The following is a 27,532-nucleotide window of genomic DNA, read 5'->3' on the forward strand; positions in this document are numbered from 1 at the left end:
GGAGAGCGCTAACTGACAGTTGTCTGACAGAAAGTCAGATCCGAAGCCTTGACGTGCCGAGGTCCATCCTAGGTAGTTCTCCATCCAAGAAGGTTGGCATGGTCGGTGTGTACATGTAAATCCACACCAAGAGAGAGAAACCAAGCGCTCCACACAAGGCAAATGTGTTTGTGTGAGTGTGCATCTGAATTCTAGTTGTCACTGAAGTCTTGGTGTTTTTCCTGCGGGATGACAAATTGTGTCTTGTTTTTTCCAAGTCCAGCATCGACAAAGTGAAAGGCAGTTGCATTACCAAGTAGTATCGAAACTTCTCCAGTCAAACGACACCTGCATTCGATCCTTTTTGTACACAGATCTAGAAAGATTTTTTTTTATGGTTTTGCTCACAGCCAATCACGTGCAAGCATTCTTTGATTTTATGCGATGTGTGATTGGCCCACAGCCACAGCAGCTACAAGCCATACAGTCTGAGTTGGTGAAGTTGATGTGGTGGTGGCGTACGGAGATGCCACCAAAAAAAGTACTTATTGGTATCAGTATCACTTTAAGGGTACTGGTATTGGTATCGTCATTTCTAGTTGCTACCCTTTTGCCATCCTCTCCCACTCACTCCCCTCCTGGTTGATTGTCAGCCGTTGTAGCTCCCTCTCCTGGGGGCCTTGCGGCTGCTTGTGACGTTACTTCTTGTGGGTGGGGCTGAACAGCTGTTCGTAGGGTGGGGGCGGGTGGTTGCAGTAGGACGGCGGCGGTGGATAGGAGCCCATCATCATGTGGGCGGAGCCGGGCTGTGGCGGATACGCCGGGGCCGTCATGGTGAGCCCGGGGTCCATGCCCGTCATCCCATTGACGCCAAATCCCTGCATACTGCCCGGCTGCTGGGATACTGAGAGAGGAGAGAAGCACCAGTTATAGGCTACATCGTATCATACGCTTCTTTCAATTTCTTCAAAAAGCTGTACTGTCACAGTGTAGCTATTCATACTTTTGTTATTCTCTCTTTTACTTTGCAAAGTCAGTTACAGACGACATACTGTGCACAGTCAGGGTGATTCTTCTCACACAGTCACAATGGAGATTTCCTTTTGTTCCATACCCTGGTTATCAATATTGTCTTTCTTCCGAGGACATCTAAGTTCCCATGCATGAAAATAAACCATAATTTGCAGCATAATTGTCCACAGACTTGAGCAAATACAACTTAAAAAATAAAATGCAGGGGTGTCCCGGTGGTTCACCTGGTAGAGCGCGTACTACTAAAGGCCTTGACATACTTCCGTGTCAAACCCCTCCCCGAATGCGTCGAGGGGTGCGCTGCGGTCGGCGAGCCTGCCGGCGAGCCTGCCGGCGCAGCCTGCGTCCAGCTCCTCAAAAATGTGACTCGATGCAGCTACGAGTATAATATAATATAGTATAATATAATATAGGTATATTGCAGCGGATTGGGCGTAATCAACCCTTCCGCGGGCAACGTTGCAGACAGAGTAGGAAGGCTGATCCGTGAGCGGCTGCTTCTGGGACACGGGTCGGGGTCTTAATCGGCCTCGGCTGGGTCTACTGGGTGAGGGTGTATGATGTTGGAATGACCCGAAACACCTTGCGACCCCAGTCAACATCACTGATGACGCGTCCCAGCGCATGCTGTAGTATGTATTTTAAACACGGGGAGATAACATGAGAGAGTGAAAGCTATTACCAAGTATATGCACTACATTCTCTCCCTGGGCTAACTCTCTCCCTGGGCTAACTTCTAGTCATTGAAATCCTAGTGAAATCACACAATTTACTCATTTTGCTGGGGACTCCCCTGCGACCCCTCGTAAAGCTGACGGAGTATATAGGACCAGCTGCCGCCGGCAAGGCTCCAAGTCGAGGCGGACACAGAAGTATATTTCAGCCTTAAGACAGTCCTTCGCGTGGCCGACCCGGGTTCAAATGCGACCTGTGGTCCCTTGCCACGTCATCCCCTCTCTCTCCCCACCTTTCCTGTCTATCTACTGTCCTACATGTCATCCCCTCTCTCTCCACACCATTCCTGTCTATCTACTGTCCTACATGTCATCCCCTCTCTCTCCACACCATTCCTGTCTATCTACTGTCCTACATGTTATCCCCTCTCTCTCCACACCATTCCTGTCTATCTACTGTCCTACATGTTATCCCCTCTCTCTCCACACCATTCCTGTCTATCTACTGTCCTACATGTCATCCCCTCTCTCTCCCCACCATTCCTGTCTATCTACTGTCCTACATGTTATCCCCTCTCTCTCCCCACCATTCCTGTCTATCTACTGTCCTACATGTCATCCCCTCTCTCTCCACACCATTCCTGTCTATCTATGACACACCCATCGGAGTCCGGCCTGGTGGCTCCGCTACGAGCTATAGGGAAGGAACTGTCCGGAGTGCTGAACCGGCCAAAGCACGCAGAGGCCAAGCCGATGCTGTCCGTGGTACTAGACAATCTTCCCGCGCCACTAACAGGAGCGGGAGAAGGCAGCCTATGAGTGATCAATGACGTAATCCTGCTAATCCCACTATGATTGCTTGCACCTGGTTGGCACACTATATAATCACTTCTGCTTTCAGAACCCGTTGCTGATCCTAACCTTCCTGAAGCTGTGCCTCTCCTTGCTCTCGTCTGATGGGAGAGATTCTTTGGACTGTCCCTGCTCCTGGCTCTTAGTGGAATTACTATGCGAAGAGATTCCTTGGACTGTTCCTGCTCCTGGCTCCTTGGGGAAATATTGACTTTATCCGTCGGTGCTCCCGAAACAGTTTAGGCTATCTTTGTTATCCTTTTTCACGATATTCCTTGTTTGTTTTTGATGCCTGAAAGTCTAAGTAAAAGACGTAAAACTGCTCCTTGTGTCTGTCATCTCTGCACCTGGGTCCTAAGTCACAGCATTACAGTAGGATCAGCCATTAAATGGACCCAGCAGAGATGGAACAATTGCGCACCGCATTTCAAATGCAGACATTAACGCTGGGCGAACAACAGACCCAGATCCAATCTCTGGAGGCCAATCTGCGAGCCCTCTCCCAGTCCATGACGGGAGTAGGTCCTTCACTCCGGCAGATCCAGCAGATCAGCACTCACCAGCAGGAGATGAGGACTACGCTCGCTACTCTCACCGCCGCGCTACAGACCCAGGCAGCTCCAAGCTCCACCCCGTCCGCTCCCGCTACCAGTGCGCCACTCGGCTCCGCTCGTCTCCCAGAACCGAACCTGCCACCACCTGAGAAATATTCAGGCAACCCGGAAACATGTAGACAGTTTCTGGTTCAATGTGAACTTGCCATTAGTGCTCAGCCCATGACATTTTCTAATGAATTGGCTAAAGTTTCGTTTGTCACACAGCTCCTGTCTGGACCTCCACTGGCCTGGGCAACAGCGTTATGGGAGCAGCAGGCGGCGGCTTGCCAGAACTTTCACAACTTTGTTGCAGAAATACGCAGAGTGTTTGATCATCCCGTGACAGGCCAGGAGGCAGCGAAACGGCTGTACGCCCTCAGACAGGGGAGCGAGACGGTGGCAGAGTACACAATTAAGTTCCGCACACTGGCAGTAGTGAGCGGCTGGAACGTTCCCTCTCTTCTCACCGCATATCAGCAAGGCCTTTCTGAAGAAATCAAAGATGAACTAGCCGCCCGGGAGCAGCAGGACGATATGGAGGAACTCATCAAACTGGCCATCCGGGTAGACAACCGGATTCGGGAGCGGCGGCGCGAGAGGAGAGGAAGTTTCCTGGGACAGCAAACTGGTCGGGTTGTGTCTCCCACGCCGATCGTCCCTACAGATGAGCCCATGCAGATCGGCGCGGCGAGGCTGTCACCGGAGGAGCGAGCTCGCCGCATGAAGGAGGGCTGTTGCCTATATTGTGGAGTGACGGGTCACTTCATTATTCGTTGTCCGAAGAGGCCAGTAAAAGACGGGGCCCGCCAGTAGAAGAGGAGCTACTGACGGGTCGTATCTCTATACTCCCCTCTTTCCCATCTCGAATGGTCATACCGGCCACGTTATCCTGGGGCTCCAACACACATTCTCTAAAAGGTTTCATTGACTCTGGTGCTGCGGGGAATTTCCTGGATAAAACCTGGGCAAAGCAGTGGGGTGTCCCAACACGCCCACTGGAGGAGTCAGTGGATATTACAGCCCTTGACGGGCGTCCCTTGGGGTCTGGTAAGATACATCACTGCACTGTTCCCATCACATTAGTGTTAGAGGGAAAACATCATGAAGAGATTTCTTTCCATTTAACTGACTCACCAGCGTTGCCTCTAGTCCTAGGCTATCCATGGTTGGCGCAGCATAATCCCCGCTTAGACTGGGCAGTAGGCCAGGTGGAGGAATGGGGTCCATTGTGTCAGTTTTCATGTCTAAAAACCCCAGAAGAAGCAGCTCGGGGCGTGGAAGTGAAAGAAAGTGAGTCTATAAATGTAACCAATGTTCCCTCTGAATACTTAGACCTCAAAGAAGTGTTCAGTAAAAGACGGGCCACTACTCTTCCTCCCCACCGGTCTTATGACTGCCAAATAAAGCTGTTAAAAGGAACAAGTCCACCCAGGGGACACTTATATTCTCTTTCGGCACCAGAGACTGTAGCCATGGAGAAGTATGTAAAGGAGGCACTGGAGTTAGGTTTCATCCGGCCCTCCACATCCCCTGCCTCAGCCGGGTTTTTCTTTGTGGGGAAAAAAGACGGATCACTCCGTCCTTGCATTGATTATAGGCAGTTAAATGACATTACTGTTAAAAACCGGTATCCTCTTCCCCTGTTAGCAACGGCCTTTGAACACTTGCGGGGGGCCTGCATCTTCACCAAGATTGACTTACGGAATGCATACAACCTGATACGTATCCAAGAGGGGGATGAATGGAAAACAGGATTCATCACGCCCACTGGTCACTACGAGTACAGGGTAATGCCTTTCGGACTGTCAAATGCCCCTGCGGTGTTCCAAGCATTCATCAATGACGTTCTACGGGACATGTTGAATAAATTTGTATATGCATATCTCGATGATATACTTATTTTTTCCCAGACCCGTCAGGAACATGTACAACATGTGCGTCGTGTCCTAAAGAGACTGCTCCAACACCATCTGTACGCCAAGCCAGAGAAATGTGAGTTCCATCTAAACACGGTACCTTTTCTGGGCTACATCCTCTCCCCCTCCGGAACATCCATGGATCCTGAAAAGGTGCGTGCAGTATTGGAGTGGCCCCAGCCTGCCTCCATTAAACAAGTGCAACGTTTCATGGGGTTTGCAAACTTCTATCGCAGGTTTATCCGAGGGTTCAGTTCCATCGCAGCCCCCATGAATGTTCTCACTAAAAAACTGCCCGCCCGGTTTAGCTGGACTCCCCAAGCTGCTGAAGCATTTGCCAAACTGAAACAGCTATTTACCACAGGCCCCGTCCTCATCCACCCAAACCCAGCTCTGCCTTTTGTAGTAGAGGTGGATGCATCAGAGGTGGGGGTGGGCGCCATTCTGTCACAACGTTCCCCTGCTGATAACAAGTTGCATCCATGTGCTTTTTTTTCAAGAAGGCTTGATCCGGCAGAGAGAAACTATGACGTGGGCAACCGGGAGCTTCTAGCTGTCAAGGAAGCATTGGAGCAATGGAGGCATTGGCTGGAAGGCGCGGAGCATCCGTTTGTGGTGTGGACCGACCACAAGAATCTGGCCTATATCCAAAGTGCCAGACGCCTGAACTCTCGCCAAGCCAGGTGGGCCCTCTTCTTTAATCGATTTGAATTTATTCTGTCATATCGGCCGGGGTCTAAAAACACCAAAGCCGACGCACTGTCCCGTCAGTATGATTCTGCAGATAAGGGTGCTGAGCCGGAGCTCATCCTGGCACCATCTCGGATCATCGCCCCAGTCATATGGGGGATTGAGACGGAGGTGAAGGCGGCGCAGCATGCTGACCCAGGGCCAGAGGACTGTCCACGCAACCGCCTGTATGTCCCTCCGGGGGTGCGGACCCGGGTGTTGGAGTGGGGGCACTCGTCTCGGCTGGTGGGACATCCAGGGGGGAGGCGCACCCTGGACTTTATCGCCCAACGTCCGCGGGGACGTACTTCTATTTGTGGCAGCCTGTGTCACCTGTGCACAACACAAGAGTCCTCGTCAGCGTCCAGCAGGTTTGCTATGTCCGTTGCTGATTCCACGACGTCCCTGGTCTCACATCTCTCTTGACTTTGTCACGGGTCTCCCTCGCTCGGGGGGAAAAACGGCTATTTTGGTAGTGGTGGACCGTTTTTCTAAAGCAGCACGGTTCATCGCCCTGGCCAAACTCCCCTCAGCGAGGGAGACTGCAGTGTTAGTAATGGATCACGTGTTCCGTGTGCACGGCATCCCACGTGATGTAGTGTCTGACCGAGGTCCTCAGTTTTCTGCACAGTTTTGGAAAGCTTTTGCAAACTCCTTGGTGCCACTGCCAGTCTCTCCTCAGGCTTCCATCCTCAGTCAAACGGACAGACTGAGAGGGTAAATCAAGAGTTGGAAACTACATTACGCTGCCTGGCCGCTTCCGACCCCTCATCATGGAGTTCGCATCTCATGTGGGCAGAATATGCACATAACTCTCTGAAGTCCTCTTCCACAGGCATGACCCCGTTTGAGTGCCAGCTGGGCTATCAGCCGCCCCTGTTTCCAGATCAAGAACCTGAGGTGGGGGTACCGGCGGCAACAGACTTTGTGAGGCGGTGTGCGCGGACCTGGAGAACAGCCAGAGCAGCTCTATTACGAGCGAGGACCAGGTATTCCCAGCAGGCGAATCGGCGGCGACGGCCGTCAATCCCTTTTCGGCCAGGGGATAGAGTCTGGCTGTCCTCCAGAGACCTTCCACTAAGGGTGGAGAGCAAGAAATTGGCCCCGCGCTTCGTGGGCCCGTTTGAAGTGGCATCACAGGTTGGTCCAGTAGCGTACCGATTAATACTGCCTGCTGCCATGAAAATCCATCCTGTATTTCATGTGTCCCTATTAAAACCTGTGGTGTCCAGTCCTTTGTCCCCCCCTGTCCCACCTCCCCCTCCTCCTCGCTGGGTTGAGGGAGGACCTGTGTACACGGTCCGGAGGATCATGGATTCACGCCGGGTGCGCCGCAGCATGCAGTACTTGGTCGATTGGGAGGGATACGGGCCAGAGGAGAGGTGCTGGGTGCCGGCTCGAAATATCATGGACCGCACCCTGATCCAGGATTTCCAGCAACGTGGTCAAGCCGTGGGGTCGCCAGGTGGCGTCCCTAGGGAGGGGGGTAATGACACACCCATCGGAGTCCGCCTGGTGGCTCCGCTACGAGCTATAGGGAAGGAACTGTCCGGAGTGCTGAACCGGCCAAAGCACGCAGAGGCCAAGCCGATGCTGTCCGTGGTACTAGACAATCTTCCCGCGCCACTAACAGGAGCGGGAGAAGGCAGCCTATGAGTGATCAATGACGTAATCCTGCTAATCCCACTATGATTGCTTGCACCTGGTTGGCACACTATATAATCACTTCTGCTTTCAGAACCCGTTGCTGATCCTAACCTTCCTGAAGCTGTGCCTCTCCTTGCTCTCGTCTGATGGGAGAGATTCTTTGGACTGTCCCTGCTCCTGGCTCTTAGTGGAATTACTATGCGAAGAGATTCCTTGGACTGTTCCTGCTCCGGGCTCCTTGGGGAAATATTGACTTTATCCGTCGGTGCTCCCGAAACAGTTTAGGCTATCTTTGTTATCCTTTTTCACGATATTCCTTGTTTGTTTTTGATGCCTGAAAGTCTAAGTAAAAGACGTAAAACTGCTCCTTGTGTCTGTCATCTCTGCACCTGGGTCCTAAGTCACAGCATTACAATCTACTGTCCTACATGTCATCCCCTCTCTCTCCACACCATTCCTGTCTATCTACTGTCCTCCATGTTATCCCCTCTCTCTCCACACCATTCCTGTCTATCTACTGTCCTACATGTCATCCCCTCTCTCTCCACACCATTCCTGTCTATCTACTGCCCTACATGTCATCCCCTCTCTCTCCACACCATTCCTGTCTATCTACTGTCCTACATGTCATCCCCTCTCTCTCCACACCATTCCTGTCTATCTACTGCCCTATCCAATAAAGGCAAATGCCCAAACAATAATCGGAAAGAAAGTGCACTGGTTACATATTTACAAGGGCGTATGTTTGATTTTGACCCCATTTACACCTGGCATTAAAATGTGTTTTGGGTGATCTGATTGCAATGGGATAGTGCTTGACCACATGAGTACAGGTGTAAATGCACCCAAGACACATTGAGGACGGATTGTGATCTGATTGATCAAACCACCTCTGGAGGTGGTCAGGGACACAGTGACCAAAATGCATCCTGTCAATCTACATACATGGTGAAGCACTTTGAATTGCTTTATGTATGAAATGTGCTATATAAATAAAATTGACTTGACTTGACTTACATACAACAACAGCCACTGCTGTTTTATGTTGCTCTAACCCAGTGATCCTCACTATTTCTTCGATGAGAGCCGCACTGGCAGGACAAAGTCAATAGGAGAGCCACTTTTACCGCAAAACACCAAAAGCCACCCCAACCAAGCACATCTGCCTACCATTTTTTTGTGTTTTATTGTTTTCCACACACACACACACACACACACATACGCAGACACACGCGCACACACACACACACACACACACACACACACACACACACACCATTACCAGTTTCCCCTGGAAAATCTTTCAGGCCTGGAGGGATTTCGAAACGTACCCCGACCGCAACGGTGGGGGCGGTCGCTGGCGACGCTAAAGTTTTAGCTAACCTGTTCACATCTATGTTCGCAATGGCATCCCAAGTATCATCATACTATTATGGGATGCGATGCGAACAGTTGTATTATGGGATGTGCGTTTCCCAGGCAACGACACACGTTGACACGTTTTGGAACAGCGCTGCACGCTGGCACAATACTCCTAAAAGCAAAATGCTTATTGTTTTGAATGATTTGGCACCTTCTATTACTGTCAACACCAGTATTGTTGTATTGTAATAATATGCCATAAAGGTTTATTGAAATTTTGGGGAGAGCAGGGGGGAAAAAATCTTTAAAAAAAAATCTAAAATTATTATTATCATTATTTTTTTCTTTCTTTGATTGTATTTGTTTGTTTGTCTGTCTGTTGTATGACCCTGGATGGGAAGATGTGGGTGGGGGAGGGTATTGGGGTTTTAAGTATGTTGATTACATTTCAATATAATATGTATTACATACTGTGAAAACTTAAATAAAGTTTGTAAAAATAAAAAATAAACTTTTTTTTCCCTTTTTTTTTGCAATTTCTTAGAGCCGCCAACTAAAGCTTCGAGAGCCGCCAGCGTCTCGCGAGCCGCGCAATGAGGAACTAGGCTCTAACCTATGGAGCTTGCCTGATGATCAGATCACAATCGGATCTCAATGTGGACACTGGAGACACATAGCAGGTGTAAATGTAATCAGGTTAATGTGGTCAAGCACTATCAGATTGCAAACTGTTCACCCAAAACACCTTTTAATGCCAGGTGTAAAGGAAGTCTTATTGCTAACAGTTCCGGGCTGCACACACATTATTTGACTGTAGTTACACATCTGTTGATCACCCCTTCCTTTCATCATGCCACTCTCTCTCACTGCAACTCCTGCCCACACGCACCAACTGGAAGCCAACTAAACTCTGGATAGAAACTATGGAGAGATTCCTCTTCCTTAAGCATCTTAACCTTCTCCCGGCTCTGCAGCCCCCATATTTCCTCCTCAGCTGCTTGGGCATTTCACGTCACACCGCACTGTCAAGAGGATCAGCTGATCCCTGTAACGTTAGTAAACAATGGAGCCGCTCGCAACAATAAAAGTACTCTGATAGCAAGAAAAACAACAAATAATGTGCAAAGCCAGATTATGGTGTTATTCTAGGCCAAATAACGTAACTTACTACTTTGATTGACAATACATAAGTAAAGTAAATAGAAATGAGTGAAAAAGACAAGATGAGAAGAGCAGTTCTCAAACCACGTGACGACTAGTTGACGTCTCTCAGTAGGAGTCAACTTGTGGTAGTAACATCTACTAGCTGCTATTTATTCTAATACTGTAACAAGGATGATGGAAGAGGCCAGTGGTCCTCTACACAGCAGCTCTTGAGAGCCACTTTCCATGTTTGTTGTGGTCCAACCTGTCCACTTTTGAACAGCCCCTCGGCCCCCTCCCCTGCGTTACGTCCCATCCCAACATCCTGGACTAGAAGTTCCTAAAAGCTATTGATTTTGTTTTAGGATGACTGAAATGCTTGGCTACAATCCAATAGCCCAAATATAATTGTCTGGGCCCAGTTGCACAAAGCACCTTAGGTTAAGATTCCCCTTAGAGTCAGAGTTAAGGTGTCCATAAAATAGAATTGGCTGCACAAAACACCCTTAAATCTTGTGCTTATGTTTTCCTGAAAAGGTTTAACCTTAAGGAGAAGATTTAAGGGTGTTTTGTGCAGCCGATTCTATTTTATGGACAGCTTAACTCTGACTCTAAGGGAAATCTTAACCTAATGTGCTTTGTGGAACTGGGCCCTGATCTTTTTAAATCTCATGACAAAATGTTAAAAATGAATAGAACAGCTAGGCTGTGGTAGTGGCTTTATTTATTTGTTTCTCAGAGAGAGAGAGAGAGAAACTAGTTCCTCCCCTGAGTGGCCTTTCTACTTCTAGTGTCTCGTCTCTTCACACAACAGAGTTTTACATTCAGGTCAGTACTGGAGCTCTCAATTAAATTTTCTGCTTGGCTGACTGATACAGGGAAACATTCCATTCAATTGATAGGATTCAGAGTTTTGATTGGCTGCCCTACTTTCCTCAAAACGCCACAGTTTGAAGTGAAGGAAGAATCCTTTGCAGGTCAAAAGGCTGAGGGGAAGTAATGGGAAATGCAGGACGAGGGTTATTTCAGAGTTTGGGAAATTACTGGAACTGAATTTTAGATCATTTGAATTTGAATTGAGAGTCAGGCAGGAAACACATTTGAATTTTGAAAAGGAAGAAGTGGCATTTAATTCAGACAAACTCAGCAGACTTCTTACATAACGCATTTAGTATGCAAAATTCTTGTTCAAGTTTCTTTGGATTGTGCAGTAAAGGCGTTGTGGGTCCATATTCAAATTAGCTTGCTCTTTTTCTTACCTTGGGAATACTTCCAACAATTAATATAATCTCTGAATATTAAGTATAAGTTAAGTTATCCTTTATTTAGCCCCATGGAGAAATTCATCCTCTGCATTTGACCCATCCTCTACCAGGAACCTTCCTAGAACTAGGAGCAGTGGGCAGCCACAGTGCAGCGCCCGGGGACCAACTCCAGTTCTTTTGCCAGTGTCCTGGTCAGGGGCACTGACTGACAGGAGTATTAACCCTAACATACATGTCTTTGATGGTGGGAGGAAACCGGAGCACCCGGAGGAAAGCCACACAAGCACGGGGAGAACATGCAAACTCCACACAGAAAGGACCTGGGATGGGATGGGGTTCGAACCCAGGACCTTCTTGCTGGGAGGCAACAGTGTAAACCACTGAGCTACCTGTGTTGATGGCAAGTATGGCCACTTGTATGTGGTTTTGCACAGATCTATCTTCACATATCCAGTGGTTCCCCCAGCTTTTTCTGTCAGTCCCCCCTTTTATGATATAGGAACCCCCCCCCCACCCACACACACACACAGCAAATGTGACACCGCCTATCGTCTTATAGTTTGAATTAGTTATTAATTGCAATATAGTTGTTCACTATAGATACACCATTAAATAACAGAAAATGTAATGTTTTTTACTCTCAGTAAGTTGTTCAGTTTGTTTACTGGAAAGAATCAATAAAATCAACTTCCAAAAAGATGTGATAGTATACAAGGGATCAGTGTTGGTAAACAAACGGCTTCAACAGAATATATACCGGGGGCAACAGCAGTTCATTTTAAACAGCAGTTCAGGGTGAAACCATGCCTTTTTTGAACTCGAACTGCTCCTTCATACTTTAAGCTAGACACTCCATTTAAATGTTAAACAAGTGACCACTTTTAGGACTCTATCACCTGAATTCAGCTTTAATTTATCTGTTGTAGTGTTAGAAATCACAGTTTACGTTTTATGCTTTTTTTTCAGCCTTTATAATGATGGAGCCAGCCTTGAGTATCTCACTCCAGCAGGTTGTACTTTTTAATAAATTCACGTTTGAAAAATGCGACAGTTCACACAACTTTAACACTACATACATATATTAAATTATACATCAGACCCTTGAGCTACTTCTGCTTTCACTCACATGGTCAAAATATAAACGATGTAATGTATAGTTTTTGAGATATTAACGTTTGTTTCGCACCGATTTTCAGCATATATTTTCACATTTAAAGTAGGTTGAAATGCGTTGGGTTTTGTGCCCCTGTTCATTGAAGATGTACATTGTTTAACTATTGTAGTAGACATGTACTCTACTTATCTATAAGTATACAAGAAGCTCCTTTTTTCTCCTTTCTGATTCACAATTAAAGTAAAAAATAACTTACATTGAACAGTAAGTTTCCCACTTTAAACTGTAGGAGATATTTTCATTCAAATATCTGGAGTTGAGAGGTCAAGGGACCCCTTTCAAAATGTTTTTTACATCGCCAAAAATGTTTCCTAACTTTGGAGCATTATTTAGCCCCCTTCCCGACAAGCTGGCATGACAAGGTTGGTACCGATGGATGTCTTTGGGTCTTCTAGTTTCATATGATACCAGAAACTACACTCTGGCTTTAAGACAGTAACAGGAGAAGTTACCAATCGGGAGAACAGCAGGAGGAAGAGTACCGTTCTTTCTACTAACTAATTTTCTACTTTTCCACCCAACACTAGTATTTCTGATCGAATACTCATCCTCATCTTGCCTATGATATTCTACCAAAAATAAGTCGGGTTTCCACCTGTTTTTATGCGAAATTTCAATTTGCGCATAAAAAAACAGAGTGGAAACAGTGCAAAATTCGCAAACCTCCAAAAATCGCAAAAAAGTTTTCACGCTTGAGGGAGGTGGAAAAGTTGGGTGTATCGATAACAGGAAAATGCGATACGTGCAGTCGAAACAGATTAAGTGATATTCTGTTGTCTCTCCATTCAAAACCATGCAGTTTGCCTTGATCACTGCAAAACATGACATGCCGTGTAGCCTCCACAATACGGCTACACACGGTAAATAATGCCATGGTAAATACGTAGCACCCGCCGTGGTAAACAGAAGAAGACTGGGATATTAACTTGAAGGCGACTCACTTCTTGAATTGAATGATATTGTATTCACTAGCTACCATCTATCTGCTCTATCTAGCAGCTGATCAGCAGAGGCAGACAGCCTCAAACATGAGGTGATTGACAGCTCTATAATTCACATAATAGCAGCAGATGGAAACGCGAATTATTTTGCCGACTTTCTGAAAATTATATTAAAATTTGCGATACCTTTGGATGGAAACCCAACTATAGACATCACATATACACATAATGATGCTAATTACAAAATGTTCTCTTAGTACTTGTCATCATAACAAAACAAAAATTCAAGGTGACATGAAGATCACACATACTCTCCTTTATCATTATTCAACTAATTTTCCACCACAATCACAAATTCACATCATAACAAATGTGATAATACAGAAGCTTTGATGTTGAAATCATTATACCCATTTTACCCCAAACATTTCTGAAAAGTATTTTTCTATTTTCTTATATATTCCAACAGTGTGCAGCAAAGTGTAAGAAATCAATGTGCATGAAATCCGTAGGTTTACTGTATGCACTTAAAGAAAATGTGATGAAGGTGTATCCATGTTCTGACTGGTCTCTATTCATACCTAATGCCTATGTTACTGCAATTACTTACAGTATACTCCAGCTAAGAGCATTTGTCATAACATAATCAAAGTATTGGGTCATGGCTTACTTACATCTTACTGCCCTCTCGACCCACCCGCAGTGTGATGCTAATACATTAGCTGATAAGAAATACCCTAGCAACACAATTCTGTGAAAACCGTCTATATATAATCCCTGGAGGTTGGTGCTACCTGGTGGTGTGACAGGCTGCCTGGTGAAGGAGACATTGAAGGTGGGCTCATCGCTCAGAGGGGACGGGGACATCCGCCTGCGGAGGAAGAAGCCGGCTCCACAGCAGAACAACACCCCCATCATCAGCAGCAACCTGAGAGAGACAGACAGAGAGAACAACACCCCCATCATCATCAGCAACCTGAGAGACAGAGAGAACAACACCCCCATCATCATCAGCAACCTGAGAGACAGACAGAGAGAACAACACCCCCATCATCAGCAGCAACCTGAGAGACAGACAGAGAGAACAACACCCCCATCATCATCAGCAACCTGAGAGAGACAGACACAGAGAACAACACCCCCATCATCAGCAGCAACCTGAGAGACAGACAGAGAGAACAACACCCCCATCATCATCAGCAACCTGAGAGAGACAGACACAGAGAACAACACCCCCATCATCAGCAGCAACCTGAGACAGACAGAGAGAACAACACCCCCATCATCAGCAGCAACCTGAGAGACAGAGAGAACAACACCCCCATCATCAGCAGCAACCTGAGAGGCAGAGAGAACAACACCCCATCATCATCAGCAACCTGAGAGACAGAGAGAAGAGAACCACACCCCCATCATCAGCAGCAACCTGAGAGACAGACAGAGAGAACAACACCCCCATCATCAGCAGCAACCTGAGAGACACATACAGAGAGAACCACACCCCCGTCATCAGCAGCAACCTGAGACAGACAGAGAGAACCACACCCCCATCATCAGCAGCAACCTGAGAGACACATACAGAGAGAACAACACCCCCATCTTCTGCAGCAACCTGAGACAGACAGAGAGAACAACACCCCCATCATCAGCAGGAACCTGAGAGACAGAGAGAACAACATCCCCATCATCAGCAGCAACCTGAGAGACAGACAGAGAGAACCACACCCCCATCATCAGCAGCAACCTGAGAGACAGACAGAGAGAACCACACCCCCATCATCAGCAGCAACCTGAGAGAGACAGACAGAGAGAACAACACGCCCATCATCAGCAGCAACCTGAGAGAGACAGCGAGAGAGAGACACCTTAAACACCGTGCATGTAATTTCCCTGTTCAATTGATAAGCAGGCTCATTTACATGCATCATGTGGTAATTGGCATTCGCCATTTATGGTTGGATTGGGGCAGATCCACATGTGGAATGTCCCAGTTGGACAGTGATTGATAATGGGGTAATTGCCTGCAGCAGTTGTGGTAACTATAAAGGACTTTGATACAGTGAATCACCAGATTCTTCTCTCTACTCTCTCTGATCTAGGCATCTCAGGATCTGCACTCTCCTGGTTTGCCTCCTATCTCTCTAACCGCTCATACCAGGTTCTATGGCGAGGATCCCTATCCAGATCCTGTATCTTACAGGATCTGGATAGGGAGTGCCGCAGGGCTCAGGTGTGCCGCAGGGCTCAGTCCTGGGCCCCTTGCTATTCCTTCTCTATATCAGATCTCTTGGCCATGTGATCTCATCGCATCGCTTCTCTTATCACTACTATGCTGATGACACTCAGCTCTACCTCTCTTCCCCCCCTCAGACACCCACATCGAGGCACATATCGCTGCATGCCTCAAAGACATTAGTGCTTGGATGTCTGCCCACCATCTCAAGCTGAATCTTGGTAAGACCGAGCTACTCTTCCTCCCCGGGAAAGACTGTCCCCTCACCGACCTCTCCATCTCCATTGACAACACTACTGTGTTTCCCTCTCAAACAGCTAAGAACCTTGGAGTGATCGTTGACAATCAGCTGTCCAACTCAGCCTACATCGCAGCAACTGCCCGCTCCTGTAGGTTCTCCCTGTACAACATCCGCAAAATCCGTCCGTTTCTCACAAGGGAAGCGACACAACTCCTGGTCCAGGCACTTGTCATCTCTCGCCTGGACTACTGCAATGTTCTTCTGGCTGGGCTACAGGCTAAAGCCATCCGTCCGCTTCAGCTCATCCAGTACGCTGCAGCCCGTCTGGTATTCAACCAACCCAAATTGTCTCATGTCACTCCCCTCTTCCAGGACATTCACTGGCTTCCCAGCTCGGCACACATTAAATTCAAAACACTGGTTCTGGCCTACAGGGCAGTACACCAGACAGCCCCTCTATACTTACAATCTATGGTCAGGCTCCAAAGCTCTCACCGTTCCCTTCGCTCCACGCCTCGCCCCCCCTCCGCTACGGGGGCTCAAAAGTCGCTCATTCCGTTCCCGACTGTTCTCGTCCCTGGCACCTCAATGGTGGAACGAGCTTCCACCTTCGGTCACGACGGCCGAATCACTGCCGATCTTTCGGAAAATACTAAAGACTCACCTTTTCAGGCTCCATCTGGGCCCTTCTTGAACTAACTTCTTGAACTAACTTCTTTGTCTCTAAAAAAAAAAAAAAAAAAAAAATCTAAACTAACCTAAACTAAACTTGTACCACTATTCCTTACAGAAGTTGTAGTTGTCATAGACTGTGTTGCATAGTTGATTGCTCTATTGCTGACAAAAATGTGTTATTGTAAGTCGCTTTGGATAAAAGCGTCTGCCAAATGACGTAATGTAATGTAATGTAATGTAATGTAATGACTTTCCTTTAAGGACTTTCCTTTATAGTTGCGCTCGCCTCCCCTGTAATCAGGGAATTCTGCACAATCTGCGGTCTTACATGTACCAACATGCACAAATCTCAAATAAAAAGTATGCACCTTTGAGCTACGGGTGTTGTCTCAGAGTTTAAGCTAAAAAATTGTGCAGTACACCCTCCCAACCACTGAGCTTGAAACCGATACATCCGGCGCTGTGGAGCAGTTGAAACCAAAAATGACACAGCCGAAGAAGACTGTTTATGAGATTTGCTTTGGCTCTGTCATGGGAATAAGGGCTCGGTATTGGAAACTACGCAATATTTGGAGATACTCTTGGTCCCTATCGTTGGATAACAACATTGTGCGTGGGTAAGGTACTTTATTGTGATTGATAACGTGTATGTCGCTAGAGACCATTCCAACCGATGCGTGCAGTTGACTGAGGACTTGCTACGGTGAGGCTCAGTCTGAAGAATGAAGGCTGAGTCTCGTGTTGAGGCTAGGTGGCAGTAGCTAGCTACAAGTAGCGAAGCTACTAGTTTAATTAAATTTCAAAGGTAGCGTGGTGGTAATTTCTCTGGGGATAGCTTCAATGTAGTGAAGCTATATTTTAATGTAGAGTAGCAGGCAGTAGCGGCTGGTGCATTTTTGTCCAGGGAGGGCGCTATAGGCCTGGACAATGGGGTTGAAATCAATATGATAATCATACGGATTATTCTCAATATCAATATCATATGTCACGTATGCAAAATCAGTGTTCATCTCATTGAACTGAATGGTGATGTCAAACAAACCTTATATTTTCAAATAATATTCCTGCCATACCTCATTTGATCAGTTTTTAAGTAACATTTGCTTGTCATCATCAATTTAGACAGCACGATGATTCCACTGAAAGACAACAATAATAGGCTATTGAATTATCGTCCACTCCAGCCATAAATCAAGCAAGTAGTAACGGACGTTACTAGCTACTAGAAACGAGTGTATTTTCTTCCTCTGTCTGTAGCCTGTTGTTTAATGGCGAGCTCAGGGTGATCCGGTCCAAGCTCTTTCACTCGATGCTTCTCCTGTAAATTCCGTCTCTCAAACGGCGTCGTTTTGAGTGACTTCACAGAATTTTCTTTCTCCATTCTTGCAAAACGTCTTTTGTGTTTTATGGCAGTTGAAAAAAAACTTCTTTGCTTCGCGCGCGTGCTGCAAAGCAGTCGGCGTGGGACTGCTACTAGTGTTTATATATACTGCGTCGCTACCCATCTACGTAGCCTAGCCTACGTCACGACACTCACTCTACCTGACCCCACCTCCACCCGGTCGCTAGATATGTGCGCCCAGAGCCCTCCCAAATCTCTTTGTTTTTGAGAGTGAACAGCGCATGTGCAACTTCACAGATCCTGATACTCTAATGATCTGCACTGGTGGAAACCGGAAGTAAACCGGAAGTCCCCGGACGGCGTCCGTGGCAATTCGGTGCAAGAAAATATTGACCCAAAAACAGTACACATGTAGATAATTGTGAAAATCTACATATTTATTGCAGATTATATACTCACTATCTAATATTCACCTCGCTCATTAAAAAATAATAATATATATAACGTTTTATTTCCCCCTCTTTCATGTGGATAGACAGGTGGACAGTAGGTGGGGCGGCGCCCTGGCGCCCTCTAGTGGCCGGCCGCTACTGGTAGCAGGTAGCTTAGCTCACCACATTTTCCAAGTAGCTTATTGCCCAACACTGTATAAATCTAGAAATAGGTTGCAGTGCTGGAATTCCCCTTTCTTGATCACTGAGATCAAATTGATTTGGCAAAAAAGCTTTGATGTACAGTAGCAACTAAGCTACTTTTATTTTGGCATGTAGCCTGTAGCTTAGGTGGCTACATTTTGCTGGGGATAGCTTCAAAGTAGTGGAGCTATATTTTAATGTAGAGTAGCTGGTAGCTTAGCCCTTCTCAGGATGCTGGTATGAATCCAGCGTCCTTTATAAGACAAGCACCCGGGGTTTCAAATTAAGTCTCAAGCCACAAAGATGTCGTCCGCGCTGGACTTTACAAGTGTCGCACCAAAATTTCTAATTCACCACAAGTTGCAGTCTGCCGTGCAGAGTTTAGAAAGTCAGCGAGGCTGACAAACATTTTTTATTATTTTTTATAAATGGGTTGACCCGTGTTTCTTGTTAAAACCCACAACCCATCAGCGCCATTTTGAACTGTTGTTCAGAGAGAAGCCAAAAAAAGGCTGGGAACCCCTGAGTTAGGTTATCAGTTAAGGTAATTTGCCAATAGTCAACTAATGTTGTAAGGGCAGAGCAGGAGCAATACAAAATCAAGGCCGTGTCACAGGATCGACAGGGAAAATGGACCACGTGGGAGGGCACTCTCAAAAGACCGGTCACCTGAGCCGACCTGTGGAAGATACCACAGGCCGGACTCAGCTTCATACTTAGGGCGAATTACGACACCCTAAATAAAAAGTAGAGTCCGCACAGTGCTGTTGGAATCTCCCAGTAGATTTATTTTGATGTTTCGGTCTCACGACCTTCTTCAGAATGAAGGTCATGAGACCTTCTTCATTTGACCTTCTTCATTCTGATCATCATTCAAACGTCAAAATAAATCTACTGGGAGATTCCAACAGCAGTGTGCGGACTCTACTTTTGATTCATTTGTGTCCTTTTTGTCCAGCACCTGCGCGTTTGAGTGGATGTGCGCGCTCTACTTTGTTTCTGAACTACTACACCCTGCCATGCCCCAGAAACCTCCACCAGTGGTTTGGCAAGGAGGAGAGCTGCCCCCTCTGCAACACAATCAGCGCCAGTCTGCAGCACTTGCTGTCAGGGTGTAAAACTGCGCTAACGCAGGGACGCTACAGATGGCGGCACGACCAGGGTGAGGAAGCTAGCCAAAGTTCTGGAAACGTGCAGGCAAGCTGCAAATAACAACCAGTCTGACTCTGCAGCCATAAAGCACTCCATCAAGTTCATCAAGCCGGGAGAGGGTTTGGGAGACACCGGCTCGCAAGGCCGTCCGAGACTCCTTTCTCCTGGAAGGAATAGGAGTATGAGGGTCGACATCGACAAGCAGCTGCGTTTCCCTCCTGAGATCACCGCTACACCACTCCAGCCAGGCATAGCGCTTTGGTCTGCTACTGCAAAGACTATCCTGCTCGTGGAGCTCACCATCCCTTGGGAGGAGGGAATGCAGGCTGCCTACGAAGGCAAGAGGGCAAAATACTCAGAGTTGGCTGCTGCGAGTGCAGATAAGCGGGCTGGTCCACTAGCATCTACCCTGTGGAAGTAGGCTGTCAGGGCTTCATCAGCACATCAACAACACAGGCGTAACTGGGACGAAGCTCCGAAGAGCAACAAAAGTCCTCGCTGAGAAAGCAGAGAAGGGCAGTTTCTGGTTATGGCTGAGGAGAAGGGATAAGAATTGGGGGTCCAACAATTTCAGCGTCAGGCAGAAATGTCTAGCAGGCAATAACACCCACCTGTACAAGCAAATAACATTTACATTCTTCAATAATCTTGATTAAATCTGGCTAAAAGTAATCTCATGTGTATAAATTACTGTTCAACACTGAGGAAGTGTCCAATATTGTTCATGCTCAAGTCAATTTCTGTAACATTTCAGTCTGGATTCTGGAATATTTTTAAATAATCTTGATGAAACCAGTCTTAATGTAATGTCATGTGTAAGAAATTACTGTTCAACACTGAATAAGTGTCCAAATGTTCATGTCATTCTGGCCAATAGTCCACTTCTGTTGTAACATTTCAGTCTAGAATATTTCAATAATCTTGATGACTAAAACTTAGGCTCAAAGTAATCTCATGTGTAAGAAATTACTGTTTCAACACTGAGGAAGTTCAGTCACATCACAATCGTCTAATCATAATGTTAATTTAAAATGAGATATTCCTCTAAATCTGGCTTCAAACTCCATCCCCCCGGTACCCGGTACCTGAGACCCCTGGTAGGTGGATTTAACTCAACAACATAAACATTCTAAGTTGCCCGATCATCTAGTTTGACAGTTATTGAGAGTTGATTAGAGTTAATGCGTTATTAATTTGAGTTAGTGTGGACCAGTGATGTCACTGGTCCACACTTTAACACTCAATAACTGTCAAATTAAATGACAGACTTCAAAACAGTTTACAGTTTTCTGATATACTACTGATGTTCTAATGATACAAAGCTGGTTGAAAATGGGCGGAGTGTTCCTTTAAGTGTACTTACACAGTATCCAGTATACTTACATTTAAGTATACTTATACTTAAGTATACTTACACTTAAGTATACTTATACTTAAGTATACTTACACAGTATACAGTATACTTACACTTAAGTATACTTATACTTAAGTATACTTACACTTAAGTATACTTATACTTAAGTGTACTTACACAGTATACAGTATACTTACACTTAACACATTGACTGCCAGCCCTTTTTTCAATGCTGTAGGTAGGTTCTGCCACTTTTTTTTTTGAGGATTCTGGCTCATTTTACAAGAGCCGAGGATTCTTTTCTGTTAAGACTTCGTGAACACCAATCATCTAAAAAGAACTAATAGAATGTGTGCTTTCTCTGTCTAAAAGAGTTAGTTTGTAGAGTTAGTAGTTATGTAAGCATTAGCAGTTGAATACAGCATGGTTTCAGCGTCAGAAAAATTATTCAGAGATAAACGGCTTTTTGTGAAATTCGATAGAACAGTCACTTTAACCATTCATTTTTGGCATCAGTAAGAGTCAGACATCTAAACAATAGTTTTGAACAGTAATTTCCTCCATAACAGCAGGAAACCCCCCTCTGCTTCCAACTCCTCCCTCCGTGTGTGTTCTCCTCCTGCCTCCCTGGCTCTCCAGCGGGCGTGTCACAACGAAGTTGCTGCTGCCTGGCTGCTGCCTGTTTGCGCGGCCGCTGTTTGAGGAAGTCTGGGTGGACTCGCTCGTTTCGTGGAGTTTTGGTTGAGAGCTTTGATGCGATTCTGGTCATATTTATGCTGCGTGTTTCAAAGTGTGCATCCAATCTATTCTTGGAACCCCCCACCGTTGCCACCGCTGTGCATCAGCGCGAAAGTGAAAGCGTTTTCGCCATCAATTTTACAGTATGAGAACGGCTTCGTCGCGCATTTCCGTCCAGTTTTGGGTCGCCTCTTTCTACTGTGGAGAGACATGTCGACACTCAGTGGGTCGGTAAAATAGATTATACACATTCAATACCTCCAATTCTGGTGTAGGAGACGTAAAAGGGGTTGATCGATGTCCCACCGTCAAAAAAAAAAATGTTTATGTAAGCCGAGATATCTCGTCCTTGGCACTCAACGGTTGGATTATGTAAGCCGAGATATCTCGTCCTTGGCACTCAACGTGTTAAGTATACTTATACCGTAAATTCCGGACTATAAGGCGCACCGGTATATAAGCCGCAGCAGCAAAATTGACTGTTTTTTACATATATAAGCCGCACCGGACTATAAGCCGCGGGTGTTTTGATGTTTAATTACCATATGTAAGGGTTCGTGCACAGAGAGGAATGTCGGGAAAGAGATGGCTGTTTGGGGAAGCTCCCATTTATTAACATTTCAACAAAAGGTGCTGTCAACAATCAAACCAGGTACCGTAATCCTTGTCTTCATCTTTTAGGTGAAGGTGCAGCGTCAAAAACAGAGTCAGAGTCAAAGTCAAGTCACTAATCCTCGTCTTCCTCTTCTTCCTCCGTACTGAAACCAGCAAAGTCCTCAACTTCAGTGTCGGAAACGAACAGGTTCAGGGTGGCTTCGTCAACCACTCTCCTCTCTCCTTCGTTGTCACTCTCAAAACCAAGGAACTCCTCTTCGTCACTGTCGGTGTCGGAATCGAACAGCCTCTGAAGGCGCCCAGCTGTGCCGGCGTCATCATCACGCAGCAGTCCAGCCTTTCGGAACCCGAATGGAGTTTGTGGTCTTGATGGCTGCTTTCACGGAATCTGTTATATGAGCCCTCATGCTGTCGAGAACGAGCAAAGCTTTTTTTTGGTGAAAGAATCCTCCAGGGCGCTTGACGTAGCACTCAGCCAGCCACTCCTTCATGACACTTTCCATCATCCACCCTTTCTTGTTGACTCTGAGGCATATCCCACTGGGAATTTTCTCTTTCGGCATCGTAATCCGCTTAAAAATCACCATTGGCGGCAGCTTTACTCCAGATGCAGAGCAGGCCAGAACACAAGTGAAATTCGTTCTCTCGTGCCCAGTGGTTCTCAATGTGATCGACGATTCACCTTTCTTGTTAACAGTCCGAGTGAGTGGCAGGTCGAACGTCAAAGGCACTTCATCCATATTTATGATCTGCTCCGGTTCGATGGAATATTCCTTGATCTTCCTTTGTGTGAATTCGCCGAAGTTTGTGATTTTCTCCTGGTAGTCGGGGGAGGGAGTTGTTGGCCGAGTGGCCGTTTGCTTACCGTAATTACCATATGTAAGGGGTCACGCACAGAGGGGATTGTCGGGAAAGAGATGGCTGTTTGAGGAAGCTCCCATTTACCGTATTACCGTAACATTTCAACAAAACAACATAACACAACACCACCTTTGTTTATTTTTACAGTGCACACAGTGTCCGCGGTGTGGTGAAAAGAGGGCAAGAGAGGAAATTAAAACAGAAGTGGATTTATAGTTAGAAAGAGTGCTAAAAAAGAGAGATTTTATTTGTATTTTTTTTTTTTTTTCTGAAAAAATCCATAGATAAGCCGCACCGTTATATAAGCCGCAGGGCCAAAAAACGGGGAAAAAGCCGCGGCTTATAGTCCGGAATTTACGGTACTTAAGTGTACTTACACAGTATACAGAAAAGTCTAAGTATACTTGGCTTGTACTTGTACTTAAACTTGTGATTGAGATACACACAAGGAAAGTATAAATAAGTATTCTTGCCTTATACAGAAAGTATAAGTATACTTGGCTTGTAGTTGATTTGTTTTATTTGAAGTACGCTACAGCAGTTCTGCATATAAAATGGAAAAATCAGGATATCACAATAAATCCCAGAGGCTTATTTCCATGTGGTCCCTTATAGTCGATAGATTATAGCTGATTAAATACTTTTTCAGACATATCGGTTTCTTTGAGGTAGTATACACCATACACATTTGGCTGATTTTATTGACAATTCTTCCATATATGAGAGTAGCAGACTTGATGTATACTGGCTGCTAAGGCTACCAGAATATATGGAGTGCTTGAGTGATGTCACTCAGCACACAATTGCTCAACTTCACATCACTGATGACATCACTCACTGATGACCACCACTGATGATGTCATAGATGTGATAATGTCATAGAGATTGTGACATCATCAGTGATGATGTCATATACATTAATTCATGAATGAAATCATCAGAGGGACAATTGAAACAGAGAAACAAACAGACAAACAGAGCCCATGCTCCCTTTTATAGGCACAATTAAAGCAATACAACTGTGACTTTTGCTTCGCTGGAAATTATGGTGGTGTCCAGACATGGTTTCCAGAAGTACACAACCTGCCTATGACCATCCCCTGATCACAACCCACCGCCATGCAAACATTCAGTACAATGCCACCTGGGGTGTGGGTGTCAGGTGTTTTCCAGGACTTTCCAAGTGGTTCCAGGACTTGATGAAGTGCCCATGACCTTCTCCGGATCATAACCCCCTGCCATGCAAGATGTCAGCCCAATCTGACCTGGGGTGTGGATGTGAAGTATTTTCCAGGTGGTTTCCAGGATTTTCCAGGACTTTCCAGGTGGTTCAAGGACTTGGTGATGGACTCATGACCTTCCCCAGATCCTAACACCCCGCCATGCAAAATTTCAGCCCAATCCGTCCTGGGGTGTGGGCGTAAGGTGTTTTCCAGGTGTTTTCCAGGATTTTCCAGGTCTTTCCAGGTGGTCCCAGGACTTGATGACATGTCCATGACCTTCCCCAGATCACTACCCCCCTCCATGCAAAATTTCAGCCCAATCCGAACTGGGCTGTGGGCATGAGGTGTTTTCCAGGTCGTTTCCAGGATTTCCCAGGACTTTCCAGGTGATTCCAGGACTTTCTAATCTGCTCATGACCTTCCCCAGATCATAACCCACCTCCATGCAAATTTTCAGCCCAATCCGACCTGGGGTGTGGGCGTAAGGTGTTTTCCAGGTGTTTTCCAGGATTTTCCAGGTCTTTCCAGGTGGTCCCAGGACTTGATGACATGTCCATGACCTTCCCCAGATCACTACCCCCCTCCATGCAAAATTTCAGCCCAATCCGAACTGGGCTGTGGGCATGAGGTGTTTTCCAGGTCGTTTCCAGGATTTCCCAGGACTTTCCAGGTGATTCCAGGACTTTCTAATCTGCTCATGACCTTCCCCAGATCATAACCCACCTCCATGCAAATTTTCAGCCCAATCCGACCTATAGTGTTAGAATAGAGACAGATACACATATAGTGGTATGGTCAACATTCACTTCTTTACTCAGCTGAACAGATGGTCGAGTGGATAAGACACAGGACATTGTGCTGAAATGAAGGGGCCCTGAGTTCGAATCTCACATGGTCATACTTTTTCCTTAAACTTAAAGTATACTAGTAGTATACTTACTTAGTATACTACTAGTATACTGAATTGGGTCGATTTAGTGCCAATTTAGTGTCAAGAAGTATTAGGCAAGTACACTTGGAGTATACTGCTAGTATATTTATATTAGTATACTTGGTGCATAAAGTATACTGAATTGGGCCAATTTAGTGCCAATTTAGTATCAAGAAGTATTAGGCAAGTACACTTGGAGTATACTACTAGTATATTGATATTAGTATACTTGGTGCATAAAGTATACTTGAGTATATAAGTATACTTGCATAAAAGTACACTTGGTCTTTACTTAAGTTTACTTAATAAAATAAACTTGAAGTATACTTCTTTTTGCTAAGGGCCAGCTTACTTCCTGTTGCAGTGTTTGCTAGTACAATAACTGACAGGACATAAGCTAGGTCCCAAACTGTTCCCTAGCAACACAATTCTGTGAAAACCGTCTATATGTTGCAGAAAACTGTGCATGCGCGTGTAGTGTACATGCGCACACTATCCATATACACAATATAGCCCCCCATTTCATCCTACATATCTATATACGGTCAGGACATCATAATTAATTCAATGAAACTGAAATTGAATTGTTATGGAATGTGCCTTTTTTATTATATTAACATGAATCGATTTTTTTTTATTGATTTGATGATTTTTGTTTGAACACAATTCTGTCAGTGTCTGTCAATATTAGGTCATTTGATAAAACATTATTTTTGCAATGGGTTTCTGGCATGCCTATGCTAATAATAAAGCAAATTGAATTGAAGTGAAATGAATTTAGAGAATGCAAACTTGAAGAGTGACATCTTAAAGTGTCTTCTCGATTTCTCGCCCTTATGAACTCATTCACTTCCCAACCAGCCACAAGCACTTGTCTAACCTAAGCCTACAGCTAATGCCTTCTGGCTTGATCAGAGTTGCACTGAAAGGACAAGACAGTGTAACTGCAGCAGAAAAGGAAGGAAAAAGAAGAGAGAAACAGCTGAAATCAGCACCTGCCAATCCATGCTGGTGCATGTTTACGAGCAGATACGGAGGGAGGACTGACTGACTGATACTTAGTGTTTAGTTCCAAGTTGTGCTGATTTGGCCTTTTTTTGGGAGCTCAGGCCCAATTCTTTCTGGCTCAAGCAGAGAGTAAACCCAGGAGCGATTACTACATGGCTGACACAGGGAGTAAACCCAGGAGCGAGTACTACATAGCTGACACAGAGAGTAAACCCAGGAGCGAGTACTACATAGCTGACACAGGGAGTAAACCCAGGAGCGATTACTACATGGCTGACACAGGGAGTAAACCCAGGAGTGAGTACTACATGGCTGACACAGGGAGTAAACCCAGGAGCGATTACTACATGGCTGACACAGGGAGTAAACCCAGGAGCGAGTACTACATAGCTGACACAGAGAGTAAACCCAGGAGCGAGTACTACATGGCTGACACAGAGAGTAAACCCAGGAACGAGTACTACATGGCTGACACAGGGAGTAAACCCTGGAGCGAATACTACATGGCTGACAGAGTAAACCCAGGAGTGAGTACTACATGGCTGACAGAGTAAACCCAGGAGTGAGTACTACATGGCTGACACAGAGTAAACCCAGGAGCGAGTACTACATGGCTGACACAGGGAGTAAACCCAGGAGTGAGTACTACATGGCTGACACAGGGAGTAAACCCAGGAGCGAGTACTACACGGCTGACACAGGGAGTAAACCCAGGAGCGAATACTACATGGCTGACACAGAGTAAATCCAGGAGGGAGTACTACATGGCTGACACAGAGTAAACCCAGGAGCGAGTACTACATGGCTGACACAGGGAGTAAACCCAGGATCAAGTACTACATGGCTGACACAGAGTAAACCCAGGAGCGAGTACTACATGGCTGACACAGGGAGTAAACCCAGGAGTGAGTACTACATGGCTGACACAGGGAGTAAACCCAGGAGCGAGTAAAACATGGCTGACACAGGAAGCCAAGGAAGGATTTTCATCAGCAGATTTGGGTATCAATTCCAGCTTCCATGCAATATGCTGACACTGGGGAAAACCATAGCTTTTGTTTTTACAGCATCGTGAATACATTGTAGGGAGTGAGACAAAATCCATCAAATAGTGGACACACTATGCTTTATTATGACAGGACTGTAGAGATGGTCATTGGTTAGATATGGTTATTTGACAGTTATGCATTTGTTTAGCCTGGAGTTTAACAAGA

At 45.9% G+C, this 27,532-nt stretch overlaps 1 protein-coding gene across 1 annotated transcript in view; it reads right to left on the reverse strand.

Moving 5' to 3' along the window:
* Positions 1 to 677: 677 nt before the first annotated feature.
* Positions 678 to 27,532, reverse strand: part of vopp1b (VOPP1 WW domain binding protein b) — a gene marked incomplete at both ends in the record, with an annotated part of 102,976 nt that continues 76,121 nt past the window's right edge. The window contains 2 exons of the mRNA XM_083632293.1: positions 678 to 883; positions 14,105 to 14,238. Of these exons, the coding sequence (XP_083488419.1) occupies positions 678 to 883; positions 14,105 to 14,238 (340 nt within the window). The remainder of the gene's footprint in view (positions 884 to 14,104; positions 14,239 to 27,532) is intronic.

This window comes from Poromitra crassiceps (assembly GCF_964638095.1).
Source record: "Poromitra crassiceps genome assembly, chromosome: 2".
NCBI classification, from domain to species: Eukaryota; Metazoa; Chordata; class Actinopteri; order Beryciformes; family Melamphaidae; genus Poromitra; species Poromitra crassiceps.